General features: G+C 50.7%; 1 protein-coding gene across 1 annotated transcript in view; it reads left to right on the forward strand.

Moving 5' to 3' along the window:
• The window catches only part of LOC110257671, a 98,029-nt gene extending 74,471 nt beyond the window's left edge, over positions 1-23,558 (forward strand). The window contains exons 3-4 of the mRNA XM_021079834.1: positions 8,359-8,506; positions 22,978-23,558. Coding sequence (XP_020935493.1) covers positions 8,359-8,506; positions 22,978-23,558 — 729 coding nt within the window. The remainder of the gene's footprint in view (positions 1-8,358; positions 8,507-22,977) is intronic.

Raw genomic sequence — 24,188 nt, forward strand, 5'->3', positions numbered from 1 at the left:
GACACACCCAGCACCTGCAGAAGTGGGAGGTTGAGAATTCGGCACACGTGGCCACCCCACCCACCCCACCTGGATGCTGCAGCCCCTTTTTTTGCCACCACTTTACCCAACCCTAATCTTTCTCTTCTATCACAGCATGCCCATACCTATGGGGAGTGGGCCACGTGGTTTCTGTAAAAACCAGTGTACATATGGACATGGTGGAACAGAATGCTTGAAATTGACATTGACCACAGGACACCCAGGGCCCATGGGGGTCCTGCCCTGACAGTGTCTGGCTGGCCGGTGACCCCGGGTAGATGCTACATCCATCCCATTTGGGACCCTCTTTCTTGCGCCTCCCCCTCCCCCTCCCCCATTAAGGGGGATGGCCATGGTGAAAACACGACTCCTGATAAACAGATAAGCAGATGAGGAGTGGCAGAAATTAGGCTCCTCAAAGCAATCAGGCCAAAGATAAAACCGAAATTTAATGAAAACTGAAAATCCAATCCATATTACGTAGCCATTAAAAATGATGTTTACCAGGAGTTTGTAATAACATGAAAAATGCTTGTATCACTACGTTGAGCGAGAAAGGAGCAAATTACCAAATTGTGTGTACAGTTGATCACAATTAGGCTTTAAAAGATGTCTAAGGAAAAAGACAGGAGCTAAACACGCCGTGATGCTGGCAACGGCTGACTTTCGGTGGGAAGACGCATCTCCCCCCCGCCCATTCTGTACGTCGGTCTAGAGACACCCCATATTTTCTCGAATGACTGCCTATATCTAATTTAAATTAATCTTTAAACTTAGAAAATAGAAATGTTGGAACTTTATGTTAAAAATACAATTGGGAGCCCTGGGGCCACGTGCGTACATGATCAAGTATTTATTCGGCACCTATCATGTCCCGAATCCTTTGTACAATTAAACTGTCACTGCCGAGTCCCCAACCCCCTCCTTGGAAGCCTCTCCAGCACACACCATGTCATCATTTGTGACCAAGTGCCTCCTCGAATAACTAAGGCAGGCTCAAGGATCTGGTGCAGACATCATTGACGAGCCAGCTTCCTTTTGACAGTTTCTCCAAGACAGACACCCTTTAATAAACCCGTGCCTGTGCTGAAAAGGTCCCCAGTCAAAACTCCTGGTCTCTGCCGTGAAGTTGCAGGCTCCCTGCGACTCTAGCTCCGTCTCCCTCCCTTCTAGCCCAGCCCCCAGAGCTCATCAAACATGTCCCCTTTTGTGTCTGGTGGCCCATTCTCTCACCGCCAGCTTCCCCTGATTGACAGAGCCCACCTGTCAATCACGGGCCCAGCTCAACAGCCTTTGAGGAGTTAATGCGGGGCCCCTCGGCCCTGCCCGAGTTAATGTCTGCCTTCCCTGACAAGGGCATTCTTCCCCTCGGGGCTAAGACCTCTCCCAGCCTCCCCGCCAGGCCCCCGGAGTGTCCTGCGGGCCTCTCACAATGCCCGGCCGCCTTCATTAGCCCTGTGGGCCTTCGGGGCCCCTTCTCAGTGCAAGGGACCATTCACGCTGATCCCCGCCCTCCAAATTCAGTGTTAGGCCACCTGACCCCTGTCAGCAACAATTTCTGTGACACGACTCAGTGTGGGAAAGGCCAGTGACACTTTCTAGACAGATCAGGCCCCACACGGCCTCCTTTTACCCTGCCCGGCTCCTGCTGCTGTGCCCTCCTGCGGCGGCCCGGGCAGGCGCGGCTGGGGAGGTTACTGGGCCCGGAGCGTGTAGGGCTGGAGGGCAGGCCCTCCCGAGGTCTGCTCTGGACTTTGGGGTTCCTGGACAGGATTCCAGAAAGGGCTTTATCATTCCTTGTTAACCACAAAAGCGGTGCCAGGCAAAACAGGAGAAGCAGGCTTGGGGCTGGATCGGTGGCGGTGGAGGGAAATTCAGCCGAGCCTAAAAAAGAGAGGGAATGAGGAGTTCCCGTCGTGGCGCAGCAGAAACGAATCCGACTAGGAACCATGAGGTCACGGGTTCAATCCCTGGCCTTGCTCAGTGGGTTAAGGATCTGGCGTTGCCATGAGCTGTGGTGTGGGTTGCAGACGTGGCTTGGATCTGGCGTGGCTGTGGTGTAGGCCGGCAGCTGTAGCTCTGATTTGACCCCTAGCCTGGGAACCTCCATATGCCGTGGGTGTGGCCCTAAAAGGAAAAAAAGAGAGAGAGAGAGAGAGAGAGAGAGGGAATGAGACTCAGGTACCCTGGGCAAAGAGAAAGGGGGTATAAAGCAGAGTCAGAAGGGGTGGGGGGAGCAATGTCGCAGGCAGCTCCTGTTCTGAGCCCTGTGCCAGAACTGCCGTGAGAGAGTCCCAGCCTCCAGTCTGACTGGGAAGACAATCGCGATACACGGCGCTGTGTGCTGTACAGGGGGCACATGTGGCCTGGTGTGGGTTCCAGGACAGGGACTCGTCCCCCAGCCTCTGCGTGTGTGTCAGTGTGCGCAGTGCCGGGGGTGTCAGGAAAGGCTTCCCCAGGGAAGGTGCTGACTGCACCAAGTCTTGGGTGATGCGTAGCAGCCGCCAGGCCAAAGATAGGGAAGGATAGTCCAGGCGGCGGGAACAGAAGATGTGACGTCACGCCCCGCCCCTCCTCGCTCTGGGCACCTGCCGTTTTCTCCCAGAAGTGCCTTCAGGGAACTCGCCTGGGAACTAGGTACCGGCCCCACTTTCTTTTTCTGCCTAAGGTCATTGGTGATGGACCTACGTGTCCTGTGGGGTTTGGGGCCTGGGGGTCTTAGATATGTTGCAATAACTGCCCCACCCCCAACCCAGACGGATGGTGTCCGAGTCCCTCTTGCTGAGTAACGACCCTCTCTAAAGCTTCGTGATGCTCACAGGTTCACGGGACAGGACTTCTGACAGGGACAGCTTGTCTCTGCTTTACGATGGCTGGCACCTCAGCTGGGAGATAAGAAGGCTAGGGTGACACAAACAGCAGGGGGCTGGAATTATCTGAAAGGTCCTGCAGGCACAAGGCTTGCACCTGGGCTGAGACAACGTGAAGGGTGGACTCAGAGGGGGCTGTCACCCAGCGCGTGACATCTAAGACGCCTCCCATGGGGCTTGGCGGTCTCGAGGCATTGCGGCTGGGTTCTGAGAGGAGGTGTCACCCCGGAGGGGACATCCCAAGAGCTAAGGGTCTCAATGGGGAGATCCAAGTCGAAGCTTCACGGCCTCAGCTAACCTAGCCTGGGAGGTCACTCACTGATGCTGCATCGTATTGGTCCCAAGTGAGTGGCTAGGCAGGGTCGGATTCAAGAGGGACACTGATGCCACCTCGGGACGGGAGAAATGTCGAAGAATTTGCAGATCTGTTGAAAACCTCTCAGAATGATGACTATGGGCGAGGCCTGCCCTTTGTCACACACTGGAGGCTTTTTGTGATGCAACATCAAAAAAGACACCCCAGAGTTCCTAATGGTGCCATTGAGGGGTTTATTGGGGGGAAGCCCGGATCTGAAGTCACGCATGATTGGAATGATGGCTTGAACCACAACAGCCACCAGCAGCCAGTCCGTTCCGGAGGGAGCTTAACGCACACATCAGCTCAAATAAACGGCTGTTCCATCTGTTGACAGGAAGAGCAAACGCAGAGGGTCGGGCACAGAGGGAAGGGAGGAAGTGCTGAGAAAAAGGGAAGGACCAGAGAGGGCTTTTACTCATCAGCCAGATGGGAGAGGTGCCCGCCCCCTTGGAGGCCCCCTTCTTGAAAGGGCCGAAGGAAGCATCATCAGACGGTGCTCAGACTTTAAGGCTCGGGCAGCCGCATGGCTTTAGACGGGCCACTTTGGCTTTCTGGCCTCTGTTCCCTCATCTGGAAGGTGAGAGAGCCAGGTGAAGGTCTCCGAGGTTAGTCTGAGGTTACTCTTTTTATCTATTTTTTATTTTTTTGCTTTTTAGGGCCGCACCCACAGCATGTGGAAGTTCCCAGGCCAGGGGTCGAACTGGAACTGTAGCCACTGGCCTACGCCACAGCCATGGCAACGCCAGATCTGAGCCACATCTGTGACCTTCACCACAGCTCACGGCAATGCTGGATCCCTGACCCACTGAGCGAGACCAGGGATCAAACCTGCAGGGATACTAGCCAGGTTTGTTATAGCTGAGCCACAACGGGAACTCCCTGAGGTTACTCTTGATTTTAACAAAAGGGAACGGCCTCCCGTAGGTCCGGGGGCGTGCGGCTAGGACAGAAGGCATCCTTCAGTTCAGGGGGCTTTCTCAAGCCTGCTGGCATGGCCCTGAGTAGGAAACCAGCCATGCAGAAGCTGAGATCGTGCGCGCGAGATGCCACATGTCTGAGGCCCCAGCCAGAGTGGCCAGAGTTCCCAGAAACCCAGCACCTGCTTCAAGGCAGTCTCAGGGCGCTTTCTTTGTGAAGAATCCCATTCCAGGGCCCTGCTAAAATGGATATTAAAAAGTTCCCATTGTGGCTAAGTGGTAACCAGCCAACTAGGATCCATGATGATGTGGGTTTGATCCCTGGCCTTGCTCAGTGGGTTAAGGATCCAGTGTTGCCATGAGCTGTGGCGTAGGTCGCAGACGCGGCTCGGATCCTGCGTTGCTGCGGCTGTGGTGTAGGTCAGCAGCTGTAGCTCTGATTCGACCCCTAGCCTGGGAACCTCTCTATGCCGCGGGTGCAGCCCTAAAAAACATAAAAATAAAAATAAAAAAAAAAGAAGAAGAAAAAAGCATTCTGCTGTACTTTCCGCGAGGTTTAGGGAGCAAAAACTTGGCAAGTATTCTAAGCTGGCAAAAGAGCCATGTGACAGATGACGTTTTAAAATTCTGAATGGAGTTCCTTGACACACCCCAGGTGGAATCCCAGCCAGTGGTTTCCTCCAGGCCTGGATCAGCTCCTTCCTGAGGTGCCCACACAGGCTTCTGAGAAGCCAACGGGGACCGCAAAGACCTATACACCGCTGGAGGCCTGAGGAGGAGGTGGAGCCATCCATAAGCAAAAAGGCTGGCGCCATTCCCCTATGTCGCACTCTGAGTTCCAGCTCAGGACCTGGAAGAAAGGCAGAATCCTGGTTGTTGAGAAAGGTCATCGAATAAAACAGAAGGGATGAGGGGAGATTTGCCTTCCCACCTGGCATTTCCTGAGGTCTCTCTGCGGATAGGCAGGTTCCCTCCCTTCGAAAGTTGCTCTTTTCCCAGGATGGCTGCAACGAGAGCACGCGTCCACTCCACGTGCTGTTCGACGATGCAGAGAGGGATCTATGTCCTCTCCCCCTTGATTCTGGTGGCCTCTGACTACAGCTGAAGTGACACAGTCTGGCTTCTGTCAGCTAGGTTGTTAAAGGCCATCAGGTCTCCTCCTGGCTCTCTCTCGGGACCCTGGCTCTTAGAACCCAGTGACCCTGTGGTGGGGATGCCCAAGACACAGGGACAGGCCCCACAGGTAGGTGTTCCAGCTGATCACCCCTGCTGAGGTCCCAACCCAAAGCCTTCAGATGAGTGATGGGGGAGCCTCCAGGTGATTCCAGACCTCAGCCTTTGAGACACACTCAGCCTTTGAGTCCTCCTAATTGAGGCCCCAGACATTATAGAGCAGACAAGCTGTCCTTGTTACACCCTTTCCAAAATCCTGACCCAAAGAATTTGTGAGCAAAATAACATGGTGTTGTTTTCAGCCAGTAAGTTTAGGACTGTTTGTTACACAGCAGTACTAACTGATATATCTCTGAACTGACTGTACATCAGTATTTCTCAAACTGTAGTCCTTGGACTGCCTACAAAAGAATGAGGGGTGGATAGCAGGGAGATTGTTAAAAATGCAGGTCTTGGCCTCCCAAGACCCAAGAAACTGGAATTTCTGGGAGATCTGATCAGAAAACGGATGTTTGAAATAAACACCTCCTGGAGTTCCCATTGTGGCTCAGCGGTTAACGAACCCAACTAGCATCCATGAGGATGAGGGTTCAATCCCTGGCCTCGCTCAGTGGATTAAAGATCTGGCATGGCCATGAGCTGTGGTATAGATTGAGGCTGCGGCTCAGATCCTGAGTTGCTGTGGCTGTGGAGTAGGCCGGTGGCTGCGGTGTAGGCCGGTGGCTGCGGCTCTGATTCGACCCCTGGCCTGGGAACCTCCATATGCAGCGGGTGCAGCCCTAAAAAAAATAAAATAAACACCTCGGAGTTCCTGTTGTGGTTCAGCAGTAACGACTAGCAACCACGAGGATGTGGCTTCAATCCATGGCCTCACTCAACAGGTTAAGGATCTGGCACTGCCATGAGCAGTGGTGTAGGTCGCAGACATGGCTTGGATCCCGTGTTGCTGTGTCTGTGGTGTAGGCTGGCAGCTACAGCTCCAATTCGACCCCGAACCTGGGAACATCTATATGCCGCAGGTGTGGCCCTCAAAAGCGTAACACATACATACATACATAAAATAAACAGCTCCACGTGATTATTCTTGGGCATATTGACGTGCACAACACCATTAGTATCAGGTTAGGGCAATGATCTTGGCGATGATTGTCTTGGTTGTTTTTTGACTGCAGGTAATAAACCAGCTCTAGCTTTAGCTCCAAATGAGACTTTCTGAATGGACAGAGACACCTCCTACTTCTCTGTGTGCTCCCTTTGTGTTTCCCTCTCTTACAGATCAACCATCTGTTCTCTATGCTTCCTTGCAGCCTTGTGTGGTCACATGAAAAAACAGAGACATAAAGAGAAAGGTCATGTGGCAAATTTCTGGAAGGCTTCCTTCAAAGACAGTGCTTATGTGTCCTTTGCGCCTTTTGCTACCATCCTCCATTCTGCTGGCTAGAGTGTGGAGAGGAAAGCTAGAACTGGAGCAGCCATCTGGGGCCAAGAGGTGACTTTGGGTATGGAGACAATGCAGTTGAGTGACAAGATAGTAGGAGCCTGCATCTCTGAGTACTAGATGGAACAGGGCCACCATACCCGTCCTGGGCTTCATTCTTTTGGACTTTTGTGCATGAAAGAAAGAAACTATCTTGTTTAGCCCGTTGTGGCTGCTCATTGCTGCTTACAATTGAGACTCACCTTAACTGGTGCAAATAGCAAATGCCATGAAAGAAAAATCCCTAGATGCTTTGGTGCCTAGGGCCAAGGGCCAATTGAGGATTGCCAGGGTGCCTCTAGGACACGATCTTAGACTGAGCTGAGGTCAGATAACCCTTCTAGGCCTAGAAACATACCAGGAGAAGCCAGCTGGGCTTCAAGTTCTTTTCACAATTCATGGGGTTGTTTAAGACATTGGTGACAGGCTAGCTGCTGGTTCCAGACTCCCTTGAGGAGCTAGATATCATCTCTCAAAGCCAAATGGATTCTAGGTGCCCCGGGGAGAGTGAGGTCTCCTGGTGGTAGGTGCCAAAGGTCTAGGTTCAAATTTAGGTTTAGGTCTTGTACCGAAGACCTCATTAGGGCTTAACTTTGATCTAATTAGTCCAGTATTTGTTTATAATAATAGACGCCATTTGATGAGCACTCCTTATATGCTGGGCAAAGTGGTAAGCGCTGAGCATGCATGATTTCATTTACTTTCACAAGTCTCTGAAAAAGTTTCTTTCATCAGCAGCGTTGAGAAAACAGGTTCAGAGGTGATTACATACAGTGAACCCAAGGTCACACAGATAGCAAGCAGCAGAGCTGGAATTCTGACCCAATCTTGGGGATTCCAAAGCTCAGGGGCTAACATTTCGGTGACCTTCTAGAAACCAACTGTCTTCCCCTCCATCTCACTGGAGCCAGCCCTCCAAGCTGGCAACTTCTCCTCCCCAGGGGGCAGAAACCTAGGACACTCCCAAAGATCTGGCAACTTCTGCCTGGACGGAGTTCTTTAGCAAGGCCACAGATGAAAGAGAACATGCCAGAACAGGCTAGGGCAAGAGGGCAATGCCTCTGAAAGGGGTTTGTAAAAATATCACGGGTCCACGGCTCAGAGAAGGTTGGAGAGAAAAGTGCTATTGGCCAAAAGCCACAGCAGCCACCTGTGAAAGGAAGCTGGGTGTATGTTTGTGTCAAGCATGATAAGGAGTGGACCCAGCCAGGGGTGACTCCTCTGGGGAGTTTTTCAAGCTTGGAAGCGCCCCTGCTTTCATGTGAATGCTGACTAATTGCTCATTCTAGAAAACTCGAAGCCCCTCTCCCCCCTCACCTTTGCCTTCACCCCACTCTCCACCTCAACTTTTTGGCTTACAAACCACCAATTAGGAGGCCACAGAAACTACCAGCTGCTAATTAATACTAATTAAGAGGGCTACTTAAAGCAAATGCTATTTTAAAATCCAAGGGTTTACCCATTACCGAGTTAAATTGGAAAGGTCATGCCAGGTTTATGCAGCTGCCCTGATGTCCTTCCATCCATCACTTTTCTTTCCAGACCCTTCCTTCCCCTCTGACCACTGCATGTGTCACCCTGACGTGTCTCCTCCCGAAGACAGAGACCCTGCCTTTCTGGATGGTTGTCATCAGCCACCTTCTCCGCTGTGCTTGGAATAAGTGCTTTGGTAGAGGCAGAGGACATCGAGGTAGGTCTGCTGGGGAATGGTCGTGGTGTCAGAAAACCGCACAGGGGCTTCTGAAGGTGGTCGGGGGTCTGGGTCTTAGAGTCCTGTCTGGCCCCTCTCATCCCCAGACCCCCCTGTGTCCATGAGTTTTCATACATCCAAGTGAAGTCAGATCCGAGAAGTCTCCTCAATGTTTCTGGCTGTCTAAGCGCCTGGAGGAATTGTACCTCCTGGTCTACTGTGGTCGAGTGGAGCCACGTGACCAGTTGTGACCAATGGGCTATGAGCAGGAAGGGCCCTCGCTTTCCCTCTCCCACAATGGCTGACAGTGTTCTAAACGGCGACCCATCAACCTGTGTCTTGGAGTGAGGGCCAGATAAAGCAGACCCTCAGCCAACCCCATATGGGCATATTGTGTGTGTGTGTGTGTGAAAAAAAAATAAATCTTTGTTGCGTTAAGTCACTGAGAATTTAGAGCACCATTTATTACTACACTAGAGCCTACCACTCACCACAGTGGTTCTTAAACCTCTGGGTGTTTTTTTTTTTAATATTTTTAAAAATTTTCCCATTGTACAGCAAGGGGGTCAAGGTTATCCTTACATGTATACATTACAATTACATTTTTCCCCCTTGGTGTTTTGAGTCCATTTTCCAACTCGGGAATTCTTGTTAACGTACGTGAAGGGATTAGAAATCTCATAGGACACGGGCAACTCCCCATGTCAGTTTTTCAGTGTCTTTATAGGCACCCACAGCTATCATTTTTCACCGCTGCGCCCTTTGCCTCAGTCAGTGCTCACCCAGTCCAGATAATCGTGATTTCCTTAGAGCCCGCTGGCCACGCGCCACACCCTTTCCCATGCTTCCGACCTCGGCGCCTGACCTGCTTTAGAACCGTGTTCCATCTGCCGTGGCGCCGGGAGAGTTTCATCCTCTGTTGTTACTCACCGGTTACATGGGAACTCGCCTCTTCCCACGGGCAACCCAGTACCCTTCCAGGCAAGCGATCCCAGAGATCACAGGAAAGAAAGGCTGCCAAACCAGGAGCAAGAGCTCGAATCACACAGGGTCGTGAAGCCACCGAAAAGAGAGAGATACACAGGGAGCTGAGCAGATGCAGACACTTAGCACAGGGTACCAGGGGGCGGAAGGACCACGCTGCCTGAATCCTGGGATGGCCGATGCTCTGTCTCGCTGCTGCCTCTGCCTTCCCCGCGGATGCTGTGGGAACGGCTGTGGGTACGAGACCGCAGTTGAAGTTTGAGGTGCACAGAAGTCTGGAAGGTGCCTGGGGCCAATGACGAGCTCACGCTCAGTCAGAGAGATGCAGAGACAGCACGCCCAACCACAGCCGCCCCCGCCCGTCTCCAATTAGCCTGAGGAACAGCCACGGTTATTTGCATTTCTTGGACACATGGGGCCAGAACAGTGTAACCAATGGGTGGCTGAATATTGAGTGCCTCGTATGCCTCATGTATATTTAGTTGATTATGAATATGTAGTGCCTCAGGTGCCTTGAATATATTTAGTGCCTCATGAATATTTCGTGTCTCTTGTATATTTAGGACCTCATGAATAGTAGGCATCGCCTGCTCCTTCCATCTCTTTTTATCTTTGTTCACCCATCTGTGCTGCCTTATCTAACATCTCCCCGACCCCGGTACTGGCTTCCTTATCAGTGACAAAGTTCATCCAGCCCACTTGTTTACCTGTTTTCTGTGGCAGACCTGAATCTTCTCAAACAGCAAAAACATATTACATCCGTTGTAGCAAACACCAAATTGTCTGTCTTGGCCAGAATTTTCTTCTGTGACGTCCATGGGGTGCCTCAGCCTACTGCTCAGGCACTTTTGAGGCACATAATTGGCACAACCAGCCAGCGAGGTCAGTTTTCTTATGCTTGCTTTCCACATGGGGACGTTGAAACACAGAGAGGTTTCGAAACTTGCCAGAGGCCACACAGCTGGTAAGAAGCACAAAAGAATTTGAACTCAGGAGTTGCCTGGTGGTGCAGCAGGTTGAGGATGCTGGGGCACAGGTTCGATCTCTGGCTCCAGAACTTCCAAATGCCATGGATGCGGCAAAAAAAAAAAAAAAAGAACTTGAACTCAGATTCGTTGAATGTTCTCTGGCGTCGTGCTTTAGGGCTTTTGTCTCTCCTGGGAGCTGCTGGGTGACGTTCTGCATCAGTTTGATGCTCCCCATCTTTGCTTTTTTTTCCTTTCCAGGGCCACACCGGTGGCATGTGGAAGTTCCCGGGCTAGCGGTGGAATCGGAGCTGCAGCTGGGGCCTATGCCACTGCCATGGCCACACCCGATCAAGGCCGCATCTGCGACTTACACCGCAGCTCGCGGCAGCACTGGATACTTAACCCACTGAGTGATGCCAGGGACCAAACCTGCATCCTCCTGAAGCTCCCAATCTTATCATCTCTACAGCTTACGCTCCAGGCCAAGCTGCTAGCACCCTTCACTGGGCTATGCAGTACCCAACTCCGCCTCCCTTCCGCCCCCACTAATTCAATCTATGCGTGGTTTCCAGAAAACCATTTAACACAAATCTGATCACATCACAGCCTCACCCCAACTCTCCCCAGACTTCCCAGTGTTTTCCAAATAAAGACCCAATACTTCACCACGACCTATGACTTACTACAAGGCCCACAGGATCTGGCCCCTGCTGACCACCTCAGCCTCTTTCTTCCCCTACCCCCTCGCTGTCTTCTGGCCACACACCAATCTCCTATCCGTTCTCAAATATGCCGTGTTACCTCCCATCACAGAACATCTGCACATGCTGTTCCCTCTGTCTGCAATGCTTTTCCCTTCCCTCTTCATGGAGTTAATGCCCACTCATCCTCATATCTCAGTTTGTGTGACACTTCCTCCAACAAATTCTCCTGACCCCTCTAGTCTAGGTCAGTTTCCTAGTTTACAAATTCCTTCCCTGCAGAGAACTGATGTCAGCTTATCATTATATTTGCATGGGTGTAATTATTTACCAGCCTCTTCCCTGACCTGGAAATGCTCTGAGATCAGGGACATTAGGCCTTTGCTCCACACTGTATCTCTTGTGCCCTGTCTATATGTATTTGTTATTGTCAATATTGATTCTTTTCCTGGGAATTCCCATTGTGGCTTAGTAGCAACAAACCCAACTAGTAGCTATGAGGATGCAGGTTCCATCCCCGGCCTCATTCAGTGGGTTAAGGATCCGTCATTGACATGAACTATGGTGTAGGTCACAGATGTGGCTTGGATCTGGCGTGGCTGGGGCCGTGGTGCAGGATGGCAGCTGTAGCTCTGACTCGACTCTTAGCCTGGGAAACTCCATATGCCACACCCGCAGCCCTGAAAAAAAAAATTGATTCTTTTCCTGAGGAAGTTGCCAGAACCCCTGCCTCAGGACATACTCAGCTAGCAGGCCCTCTCTCATGAGGGAGGGACTACCTTTTTGTCTTACTTGCTATCAAAATTTGTGTGGTGGGATCTCAAGTGGTCTCAGAAGTACCCTCCTTCCCATTACCTTGCTGGAAAATTCCATGGCAAAAAAATCATGCCTTTGGGAGAGTCTTCTGTGAAAATGCAAATCTCTCAGAACTTTCACATAAAGCCATGTGACCTACTGTGTGCCAGAGACGGTGCCAGGCACTTACCACCCACAAGGCATGTTAGTTGTCTTTTTCTGTGTACCTTATTACCCCAAAACATAGAGGCTTAAAACAACACACATTTATTAACTCACAGGTTCTGTGGGTCAAGAACCCGGGTGTGGCCTAACAGTGTGCCTCTGGCTCAGGGTCTCTTGTGAGGTTGCAGTCAACGTATCAGCCAGAGGCTCTACGGGGTGGGGGTTAGTGGGAGCGCTTCCAAGCTCACCCACGCAGCCGGTGCCAGCCTCCGGTCCTCACCAGCTGTCCAATGGAGACGTCCGTTCCTCCCCAGAGGTGGCGCACAATATGGCAGCCAGCTTCCCTCAGAGTGGTTGCGCAAGAGAGAGTGGGCAAGATGGAAACCAAGTCTTTCTATGGTCTAATCCCGGAAGTGACATCTCATCACTTCGGCTGTTTTCTATTTCTATTCATTAAAAGTGAGTCAACAGGTCTAACCGACACTCAAGAGGAAGGGATTGCCCAAGGGCATGAATACCAGGAGATGGAGGTCATGGGAGCCATTGTAGAGGCTCCCCCACTACGCTTCCGTTCTCATCTTATTCTCTCAGCAGCCTTGTAAGGGACTTTTGTCCTCATTTCAGAGGGGAAAAAGCCAGTTCAGAAAGGGTAGGTGTGATGGTTAAATGTTATGTGTCACGGAGTTCCCGTTGTGGCTCAGCGGTAATGAATCTGACTAGTATCCATGAGGATGCAGGTTTGATCTGGCCTTGCTTAGTGGGTTAAGTATCTGGCATTGTCATGACTTGTGGTGTAGGTCACAGATGCGGCTCGGATCCTGTGTTGCTGTGGCTGTGGCTGTGGCATAGGCTGGCAGCTGCAGTTCTGATTCCCCCCCCAGCCTGGTAACTTCCATATGCTGTGCTGCAAGTATGGCCCTAAAAAGAAAAAAGAAAATTAACTGGGAGTTCCTGTCACGGCTCAGTGGTTAATGAACCCAATGAGTAACCAGGAGGTTGCAGGTTTGATCCCTGGCCTCGCTCAGTGGGTTAAGGATCCCGTGTTGCCATGAGCTGTGGTGTAGGTTGCAGACGCAGCTAGGATCTAGCGTTGCTGTGGCTGTGGTGTAGGCCAGCAGCTATAGCTCTGATTAGACCCCTAGCCTGGGAACCTCCACATGCCGCAGTTGTGGCCCTAAAAAGACAAAAGACACAAAAAAAAAACCTAAACGTTGTGTGTCAGCTTGTCCAGGCTATGGTGCTCCGTTGTTCAGTCAAACATCGGTCTAGATGTTGCTGTGATGCTATTTTATAGACATGATTAGCCCTTCCAATCAGTTGACCTTAAGTAAAGGATGTTACCCTTGATAATATAAGTGGGCCTCGTCTAATCAGTTGAAGGCCTTAAGAGCAAAACCTGAGTTTTCCCAGAGAAGAAGGGATTCTGCCTCAAGACTGTAGCAAAGAAACCCTGCCAGAGTTTCTAGCCTGCTGGCCTACCCTGCAGACTTGCCAGTCCCCACGAGCGTGTGCTTCAAATCCTTAAAATAAATTTCTTTGTCGATATAAATTTAAATACCTCTATCACCTATCTATCTATCTATCCATCTATCTACCCATCCATCTCATCTCCTATTGGCTCAGTCTCTGGAGAACCTACTGACACAATAAGGTTTCCTAAGTCATGCAGTTGGTAAGGAGCAAAGCAAGGAGGTAGAGAGAGAAGTTGAGAGCATAAAGCAGTCATTCAATCAACAAATATTTATTGAGTAAAGTGACAGATTAGATTTTCCAAAGATGGCCATCAACAAGTCCCAGCCCCCACACCCTTCTTAGAATGGCATGTTGGGTGTTCTCCCATGAAGAGGTGGGCTCTGTGTCCTCTTCCCTTGATTCCGGGAGGGTATGTAACTACACAGAAGTGAAACTATTTGATTTCTGAGCCTTTGTCTTAAAAGGAGATACCACTTTTGCCTACCCCTCTTGAGATGTCACTTGGAACTTGATAGCCAGGCCGTGAGGCAGCCCAAGCTAGCCCGTGTGGAGAGAGCTCCCGCCGAGCCATGTGGCGGTAAGGTGTTCTAGCTGACGGTCCAGCTGGGGTCCCAGCCAGCAGCCAGCATCAACCACCAGACGGGTGAGTGTACAGGCCTTCAGACAATTCCAGCCATTCTAGAGCAGACACAGGCTCCCCCTGCGATGCCTTTTCTGAATTCATGACACACAGAAACCCTGAAGGTTTGGTTTGGTTTGTTTTGTTTTGTTTTAAAAAAGATCGTTGCTAAGTTGTTTAGGGGTCATTTGTTACGCAACCATAGATTACTGGAATATGCGACCCTGTGCAGGGCCCTGTTGGAGGCCCAAGGGTTACACTGGTGAGTAAGATGGAGCTGCACTTTGTACTAGGCAGCTTGAGCTGCTGTAGCAAAATACCACTGACTGGGAGTTCCAATTGTGGTTCAGTGGGTTACGAACCCAACTAGTATCCATGAGGATACGGGTTCCACCCCTGACCTCACTCAGTGGGTGAAGGATCCGGTACTGCCACAAGCTGTGGTGTAGGTCACAGATGGGGCTCAGATCTAGCTTTGCTGTGGCTGTGGCATAAGCCAGCAACTGTAGCTCTGATTCGACCCCTAGGGAACTTCCATATGCCACAGGTGCAGCCCTGAAAAAAAAAAAAAAAAAAAGCAAAATACTACTGAATGGGTGGCTTAAACAATAGACATTTAGTTCTCATAGTTCTGGAGCCAGAGCAGTCCAAGATCAAGGTTCTGATCAATTCAGTTTCTAGAGAAGACTCTGGCTTGCAGATAGCTGTCTTCTTGCTGTGTCTTCACATGGCAAAGACAAAGAGAGCTCTCTGGCATCTCTGATAAGGCACTAAGCCTATTGTGAGGCTCCACTTTCCTAACCTAATCACCCCCAAAGGCCCCACCTCCAAATACCATTATGTGGGGGATTAGGGCGTCAACATATGAATGGGGGGGGGAGGGCAGACACAAACATTCAGTCCATAGCAAGCTCACAGACCAAATCAGGGAGACAGGTCAGAATCACATAAACAAATCGGTAAATAACCTATCAACAGGACTGAGAAAATAAAACCTGGCCGCGTGTCCTGGAGGTCCTGCTCAAACTGGAGAGGTCAGGGAAGGCTTCTCGGAGGTGGTGCCATGTGGGTCGAGATGTGAATGATGGGGAGAGGCAGATGAGCAAAGCAAGTTCAAGGCTCGAACCAAGGCCAAACATGAGCAGGGGCTCTTTGAAGGGTGTCGGCAGCCGGGAAGTGGCAGAGGACTCCAAGGAGTCTGGTAGAGGCGGCCCCACTGCGGGGCTGGGGGAAACTTTGTTGGTTGAGAGTAAAGTGTCAGGGCTCTTCCTCGTGTCTCCTCACAACCCGCCTGTGGATGCATAGGTGGGTTGGGGAGAGCATGTACAGGGCCAATCCAGGGCTCCAGGCAAGTGGATCCTGGGAGGAGCCAGCGCAAGATGCCGCACATGTGGTCCAGCCCTGCCCGAAGCCTGCCCTGTGCGGAGCTGACCTCCCCTGCGGGCGGAGGGGAGCGGGTGGCAGAGAGATACTCAGGAGTATCAATGGACTCTTTTCTCCTTTCAATAAGCTCAGCAGAACCCTGGCCTTTGTCTGGGGCCCCCCTGCTCCCCAGGGAGATCTCATAAAGGGCCTCCAGCCTCAGGCCGGAGCTAGAGACGGGACAATCTGGGCTGTCCTCACAATGACAGGGTGAGGAGGTTAAAGCCTGGTGTCAGCTGCTCAGAATCTCGTCCCCAGGGCTTTTCCTGCTTTTGTTGTTTCTGGTCATAGGTCTGATGCTGGATGGGGGCCTCTCTGCAGTGAACTACAGAAGGAACTCGGGCGAGGGACAGCCAGGCTGGCCTTGGCCGAGGTTACAATGGACTGGCGAGCTGGCGCGGGGGTGGGGGGAGGCACAGGGGAGGGGTCTGAAGGCCCTGCCCGCGCAGTCTTTGGGCTTTCAACTCCCAGCTACATGGGCCCCATGGGCTCATCAATTTGGACCTTAGATTCCCCTGTCTCAGGCAAGGAACCCACAATTGCCTCTCCTGTGGACAATTCTCCTTGCATAGCAAGTGTGGTGTGAGGGCTCAGGGGAAGGACCTTGCCTTGGGACTGAGGGACATTGCTATAGGGGACCGAGGTGGCTTCATGCCAGGACGCTTCAGAAATGCTGAGCAAATGCACTAAAACTGCACATGCCCACCGGCGGGAGAAGGACAGACAAACTGGGGTCTAGCCACACCCTGGAATACTATGCAACAATGTAAAAGAATATATAAAGCACTATAAAAGAATGTATATAAAATATATATACAGAATATAGGAGTTCCCATCGTGGCTCAGTGGGTTAAGGACCTGCCATTGTCTCTGTGAGGATGTGGGTTCCATCCGTGGCCTCACTCAGTGGGTTAAGGATCTGGTATTGCTGTGGCTGTGGCACAGGCTGGCAGCTGCAGCACCGATTCGACCCCTGGCCTGGGAACTTCCATATTCCACAAGTGCATCCATAAAAAAAGAAAGAATATATAATATATTACACATTATATGTTAATACATTATAAATATAAATAACTTATTTTATTCTTTATAAATAAAATATAAATATTTAAATATTCAATATTTATACTTCTGTTTTATATTTATATCCTATATAACATAAATATACTTATGTATAATATAAATATATTTTCTATTTCTGTATTAAATATACATATATCTAATATATAATTGTAAATATGTGAATATATATTTTTATATTCTTTATATATAAAAGAATATATGAAGACTTCAATAACACGAACAAAAATACAGACATCATCTTTCATGAAAAAAGCCAGAGTAAAATACCATCGATTTCTATTTATAAGAAGTTCATGGACAGGCAAAACCAATCTAAAATCGGAATAGCTAGAAGTCAGAATAGTGGCTGCTTGCGGGGACATTGATTGGGGCGGGACATGAGGGGACCTTCTGGGACAGGTGCTGAAATTGTTCTAAATCTTGATCTGGGAGATGGTGATGGTTCTGTAGTCTCCATATACATGTACAAATTCATTGAGCTGAAGGTTTAAGATCTGTGCATTCTACTTTATACATGTTAGACTTCAAGACACAAATGAAAATTAAAAACAACCTGTCCAGAGTTCCCACTGTGGCTCAGCGGGGTAAGACCCGACTGGTATTCATGAGGATGTGGTTTCCATCCCTGGCCTTGCTAAGTAGGTTAAGGATCCGGCGTTGCTGCAAGCTGCATCGTAGGTCACTGATGCAGCTCCGATTCGACCCCTGGCCGGGAGCTTCGATATACCACAGGTGCGACCATAAAAAGAAGGAAAAAAAATGACCCGTCCAAAGGGAGTTCTGCTTACCTGCCCCTCCCACTCACCGTGCTGCACGAATCAGAGGAAAGTGCTGGTTGTTAATTAGCCCAAGGGCCATTGTAGGGACTATTCAGGGAGCCAGGTTTAGACTGTACTGAGGATTTCAAGCCGCATTCTCCAAAGGAGCCTTTGGCTGGCACCTGGTCCCTCAATTCAGTTCTTCTCCTGTCCACAGCTCGGGGGTGGCAGGGGGTGGCGTGGGCGGCTGCCTTTGAGCACAGCAGCCAGAAAGCCCTCAGACCAATTACTAACCCTCCTCGCAGTGTCTTAACTCACATGGGGTGGGGGAAGGGCGGGGGTCTAGGCTGTCTTCGTGGCGCCACATTTGCAGGTGTTTTCTCCACCGCTTTTTCTGTGCAGCAAAAAGCCAGCTCCGCAAGCGCTGCCTTGCCCTAGGAGCACCTGCACTTCGCTGATTTGGCTTCCTGAACACGTTTGCTATTTTGCTTGAGCCTCCAAACTTTCTCTGACCTGTCCCTCTCAACTTGAATTATCTTACCCTCCATATAATCTGCCCATCGCAGACACACAGATCCACAAACAAACACCTCTCCAGGAGGGACTCTGGGCTGACCTGTTCTTGAGTAGTTTGGGCGAGGTCCCAAGTGCTGCTACTGTGCATCTTGAAGCCAACCGGAAGTGCAGCACTAAAAACTGAAGGCCTGGGAGAACGGATCCCTCAGCCAATGGCCCTTCCACTGGCCCTGCGAGCGAGGCGGACTAGGAAGAGGGGAACTTTGTTCAAGCTGGACTGACATCTGTCAGGACCAGCGCATGAGCACCCTTGAGAGGGAGGATGGAGATGGGCGGTCCTCCTCAAATGTCTCTTCAAAACCATCTCATCTTTGTAATCGCACCGGGGATGGGATTCGGTGCAAATCTATAAGCATTTATCAGGAGGAGACACTTAAGAAATACAGCACAGAGTTCCTACTGCTGGAGCACCTCAACATTTACAGAATGAGAAAAACGGATTGATGATTTTCCGATTAGCTGTGGAATAATAGAGCACACACACACACATCCCTCCACTGTCTCTCCCAAAGTCCCCACTAAAATGACAGTGGTGAGGAGTTCCCACCGTGGCTCAGCCAAAACGAATCTAACATCCATGAATATGCAGGTTCAACCCCTGGCCTCGCTCAGTGGGTTAAGGATCTGGCATTGCCGTGAGCTGTGGTGTAGGTCGCAGAGGCAGCTCAGATCCTGTGTTGTTGTGGCTGTGGTGTAGGCCAGCAGCTATAGCTCCAATTTGAGCCCTGGCTTGGGAACCCCCATATGCCTTGAATGCAGCTCTTAAAAAAATAAATAAATAAAAAATAAAAATAAAGAAAAAAAAATAAAATGATAGTGGCAGGATTTTTTTTTTTTTTTTGTCTTTTTTCTTTAGAGGGCCGCACCCGCGGCATATGGAGGTTCCCAGGCTAGGGGTCGAATCAGAGCTGTAGCCGATGGCCTAGGCCACAGCCACAGCAACACGGGATCCGAGCTGCGTCTGTGACCTACACCACAGCTCACGGCAACGCTGGACCCTTAACCCACTGAGCGAGGCCAGGGATCAAACCCGCAAACTCATGGTTCCTAGTCAGGTTCATTAACCATTGAGCCATGACAGGAACTCCCTACAGGGGTGGGATTTTTAAAGCAGGATCTAAATCCATAAGGACAAAAAAAAAAAAAAAAAAAGAGAGAGAGAGAGAGAGAGAGGAAAATGCAGCCATTAAAAGAGGTCATCAACATTTTGGAAGCCTGACAGCAAATGGCTAGAAGGTAACTGACTCAGGAGACCAGAAAATGCTGGGAGCTAATGGCCTGTGGGAGTAGAAGCTTCTAGAAGCAAGCCGATTTGGGCAGCAGAACCTGAGAAAGGCTGAGGAAATGGCAGTACCAGGCCCTGCAGATGGTACAGGTGGGCTGTTGGAGCAGCTAAGAATTCCGCCTCTCCCCGCTGGGTGGCCTCAAGCCCATCCCCCAGGCCACGAGAGCCTGAGGCTTCAGGACGCCCTGTTCCGCTGACCTCAAGGGTGCCATCCTGAAAACAGAGGTAACAAATGATTGTCATCTTAAGCCACGGAGTTTTGGGGGTGATTTGTCGCACCGTAGGAGAGAACTAATAAAGACGGTAAAGGCTGACCCTGGAAAGCCCAGGATTCGGAAAACTCGAGGTCCCGGGTGAGGAGAATTCTCCCTTGGATGCTGAGGGGAGATCCCGCGGCTGTCGCTGGGCAGCAGACCCGGAGGGGAAGCCAGGCCAACCCGAGCCGAAGCAGGCAGGATTCTGGGATAGGGTCTCTAAGGAAAAAACCCAAGAAGCTGAGGAGTTTAATTGAATGTATCCAGAAGCTAAACAAACAAGAAGACGGTAAGAGCTAAATATTAATTCTAAGGAAAACAGAAGTTTGTAAGGTAAAGAACACGTATTCCAAGCATACTACATGACGTGGCAGTGAATACATTGCCATATTTATAAACACCGAACAGTGATTTAACCAAAGAAGGTGACATAACTGCATTAGGATAATACGGGCAAGAGACAGTGTAGGGATGAGGAAAGGGGAGTTACATTTGATTTTCAGTTGAGAGTTATGGTTTGTTTGTTTGTTTGTTTTTTCCTTTTCCGGCTGCACCTGCGGCATAGGGAAGTTCCTGGACCAGGGGTGGAATTGGAGCTGCAGCTGAGCCCTACACCACAGCCACAGCAACACTGGATCCATAACACCTGTGACTTACGCAGCAGTTTGTGGCCACACTGGATCCTTAACCCATGGAGCGAGGCTGGGGATGGAACCCACATCCCCATGGAGACAATGTCAGGTTCTTAACCCCCTGAGCCACAATGAGAACTCCCTGATTTTCAAGGAAAATACCAATGTTAGATTCATTGCTAGGGCTGCCAGAACAAAGCACCACAAACCGAGTTGCTTAAACAGCAGAAATGTATCATTTCACAGTTCTGGAGGCTGGAAGTCTGTGGTGGAGGTGTCGGCAGGGCCACACTCCCTCTGAAGGCGCTTGGGAAGGATCTGTTCTGGGCCTCTCTCAGCCTCTGGTAGTTCCCTAGCTTGTGGGGGCATAAATCCAATCTTCTTACGGCGTTCTCCTTGTGCTCATGGCTGTGACTGTGTCCAAATTTCCCCTTTTATAAAAAGAGGACACCAGTCCTATTGGGTGAGGGTCCGCCCTAATGACCTCATCTTAACTTGATCATGTGCAGAGACCCTATTTTCAAATAAGGGTACATTCACAGGTACTAGGGGCTCAGACTTCAGCATCTTTTTTGGAGAGGGCACAATTCAACCCATAAGAGATAGAGAACGTCTAAGATGAATATATCAAGAAATCACAGGAGTTCCCGCTGTGGCACAGTGGGTTAAGAAGCCAACTGTAGCCACTTGGGTCACTGCGGAAGTGCAGGTTTGATCCCTGGCACGGTGCAGTGGGTTAAAGGATCCAGCGTTGCCATAGCTGTGAAGTAGGTTTCAGCTGTGGCTTGGATTCAGTCCCTGGCTGGGGACCTTCCGTATACCACAGATGAGGCCATAAGAAAAAAAAAGAAAAAAAAAAAAAAAGAAGAGAAAAAGAAATAACAGCACAAGCATGTTATTTAGAAATAGGAAGGTAGGCGTTCCCGTCGTGCCACAGCAGGAAAGAATCCCACTAGGAACCATGAGGTTACGGATTCGATCCCTGGCCTCACTCAGGGGGTTAAGGATCTGGCATTGCCATGAGCTGTGGTGTAGGTCGCTGATGTGGCTTGGGTCTGGCATTGCTGTGGCTCTGGTGTAGGCCGGTGGCTACAGCTCCGATATGACCCCTAGCCTGGGACCCTCCATATGCCATGGGTGTAGCCCTAAAAAAACAAAACAAAACAAAAAAGAAATAGGAAGGTAAATATGAGAAGTAGATTAGAGAGAGTGGAGAGTGGTTCCTCGTGGGTGGCAGAAATTGAGGTAGAGCCAAGACGGCTGCTGATTTTCGTTATAAGCCTAAAAGGACCGCCTATTGAAAACATGCACATTGCTCGCCCACCTCAATTGTCACACTCATCACATGTCATTACAATATGATTACTCATCTGTGGTCCACACAGGACCATAAACTCCCGCAGGTTAATAGCAACCATAGCCAATATTTATATAACGCCTACTCTGTGCCCCCCCACCATCATTCTAAGCAGCTCACAACAACCCTGTGAAGAGGTACTGTTATTATCCACCATTCCAGATGGCAAGACTGAGGCACAGAGAAGCTAAGTAATTTTCCCCAGGTCACACAGCTAACCAGAAGAACTTGGCTTGGAAAGGCAACGCCACTTCTTTTTGGGATTCCTTTTGGCATTCCCTATACTGCTGAGTATAGAATCACACCGTGGTAGGTGTGGGCTACCTGTTAGAGGTAGGAAGAAAGGGGTGGAGGGGCCTCTTTTTCTCCTCATCTTTGATGAATGTGCGGTTGTCCTCTCTCCTGGGCCAGCCAAGTCTCATTATGTCTGCACCCCACGCTCCCCTCTTAGGGAAGCCATCTGCCCACCCTCACACCCTCCCATCTTCATTGCCATATTCTTTTCCATTTGGTCCATCCTGCCCCAGGACTGCAGCTGATTGGGCTAGAAGGGATCCCTGACCTGGGAGCAGCCAATCAGAGGCTGCTCTGGGAGCCACAGCATGGCGTGGTCTGGCGAGTCCAGACAACGTGGTGAGTCTCGTTCTTCCTCCTGGGAAATGTTTCACTTAGCTGCACAGGGAATCCAAGCCACTCAGCCACGGACAGAAGGCAGCGTCCGTCTGTTCAGAGCTGGTTAGGTTGTGAGAAGCAGAGAATGGCTGATGGAGGAAGAACAGAGAGAAGCAGAACCACGGCACACCCTCAGGAGAGCGGTAGAGAAGGGTTCCCTTGGCACCCAGGGGCTGTCCAATTCCTGACCTCATGCGGCCTCGCAGCCACCCCTCTTTTTTTGGAGACACTCGAGTCTCCTCTGGTCTTAACCCCGCCGCAGCACCCCCACAGTCTATGATGCTTGTGTCTTACATCTGGGCATCTCTTCGTCTCCCAGATGTTTTCCTCTACGTATCTTCCTCCGTTTCTCTCTTCTGACCCTTTTATTGCCCTCCCTCCTGCTCTGGCACTCTGGCTAACCAGACATTCCATTTTTACTGTGCATTGTTTTTCGTAAAGTCACGCACCGTCAGCCCTGTAAGGCACCTTTTAGATTAGTGCTGTCCAACAGAACTTTCTGCGATGATGAAAATGTTCCATGTCTGTGCCGTCCAAGACGGCAGCCACCAGACGCATGTCGCCATTCAGCACCTGAAATGGGGCCGGTGTGACTGAGGAGCTAAATTTTTTAAATTTTATTTAATCTTAATGACTTTAAATTCAAAGAGCCCCACGTGAGTAAGGGCTACTGAGTTGGACAGTACAGCAGTTCCATCTTCTGATCCTTTACCTCTTTTTTTTACAGAGGACTCTCGCATTATGAGTCTAAGAGCCATGGATCGTCTCTCTCCTATTCCAGGGGCTGCCTCCTCCAGTCACTACCCAGTTGTAGGACACAGCAGCACAGGGACAGGGGTGACGGCCCCTGCTGAAAGTCAGGCGATTTCACCCTCAGAACAGCAGGTCCAGGTAGACCCTGGAGGCTCTCCATGCAAGAGCCTGTGTGCAGCGGGGGCGGAGGGACAAGTCAGGGGATTGGGGGACCTCTTCCGAGGTGGTCGGTGTGTTAGCCCCTGGGACAGAAATGAGCTAGGTGATTCCCCAAACTCCTTTTGTTGGACCCCATGGCCCGGATGTGGCCACGTGACCTTGTTCGGGCCAATGGCATGGGAGCGGAAGAGATGGATGCCACATCCAGGTCTGGCCCATAGAACTCTCCCATATGCTGCTTCTCCTTCCATGTCTTGGTGCAGATGGGCCCAGCCGAGCTTCAAGATGGAAGGAACGGGGGGCCCTCAATCACTCCTGGAGAAGAGAGCCTCCCATCCTTCGGGAGCCCCCACGTTGGACTTTACGTCAGTGATAAATCGTCTTCCATTGTGGTAAGCCACTGCCCCTCGGGGAGTTAACTGTTGCAGCAGCCAGCTTTTCCCTGACTATTACACCCCCAGGAAACACACTTCCTCCTGAGCTGATGCTTATGTTGTGGACGGTGGGGCCAGGATCCCCCCAGACTCCCCCCTGGCAGTGCAGTGAGTGGGATGCGGTCTTGTCCGTTGCCATCCGAGATCTCAGACCACAAGGCGATGCTTGGTGTCCTTGCTGAGCTCAGAGCCGACTGAGTCTGGGTGGGACCTTCTTGTCCTCAGAGCCTACCCTCCGTGTGGCTGTGGCCTGACAGACTCTGGGAGCTCCCCTTGCTCTCCTGGGTCTCTGAATGGAGGGTCTCTAACCATTGCCCACGGGGAATGGAATCCCTCTCGGGGAGCAAAAGCCTACAGAACAACCTCTCTGAGGAGCCGATGGCCTTCACCCTCCATATGGCTCATACACAGGCCACCTTCCTCCAGGGTCCTCAGGCTCCGTGTGAGGCACAGGGAGCCCCTTAGCGCCCAAGAGCTCACGTGACTCATTCTAACGTGAGCAGCGAGGAGGAAGTCAAAGAAACGAGAATCATGATTTGAGCGAGGCCCACGGTGGGTATTTCTTGGCCAAGGAATGGGGAGCCCAGCCAAA

Source organism: Sus scrofa, chromosome X (assembly GCF_000003025.6).
Source record: "Sus scrofa isolate TJ Tabasco breed Duroc chromosome X, Sscrofa11.1, whole genome shotgun sequence".
Classification (NCBI taxonomy): domain Eukaryota; kingdom Metazoa; phylum Chordata; class Mammalia; order Artiodactyla; family Suidae; genus Sus; species Sus scrofa.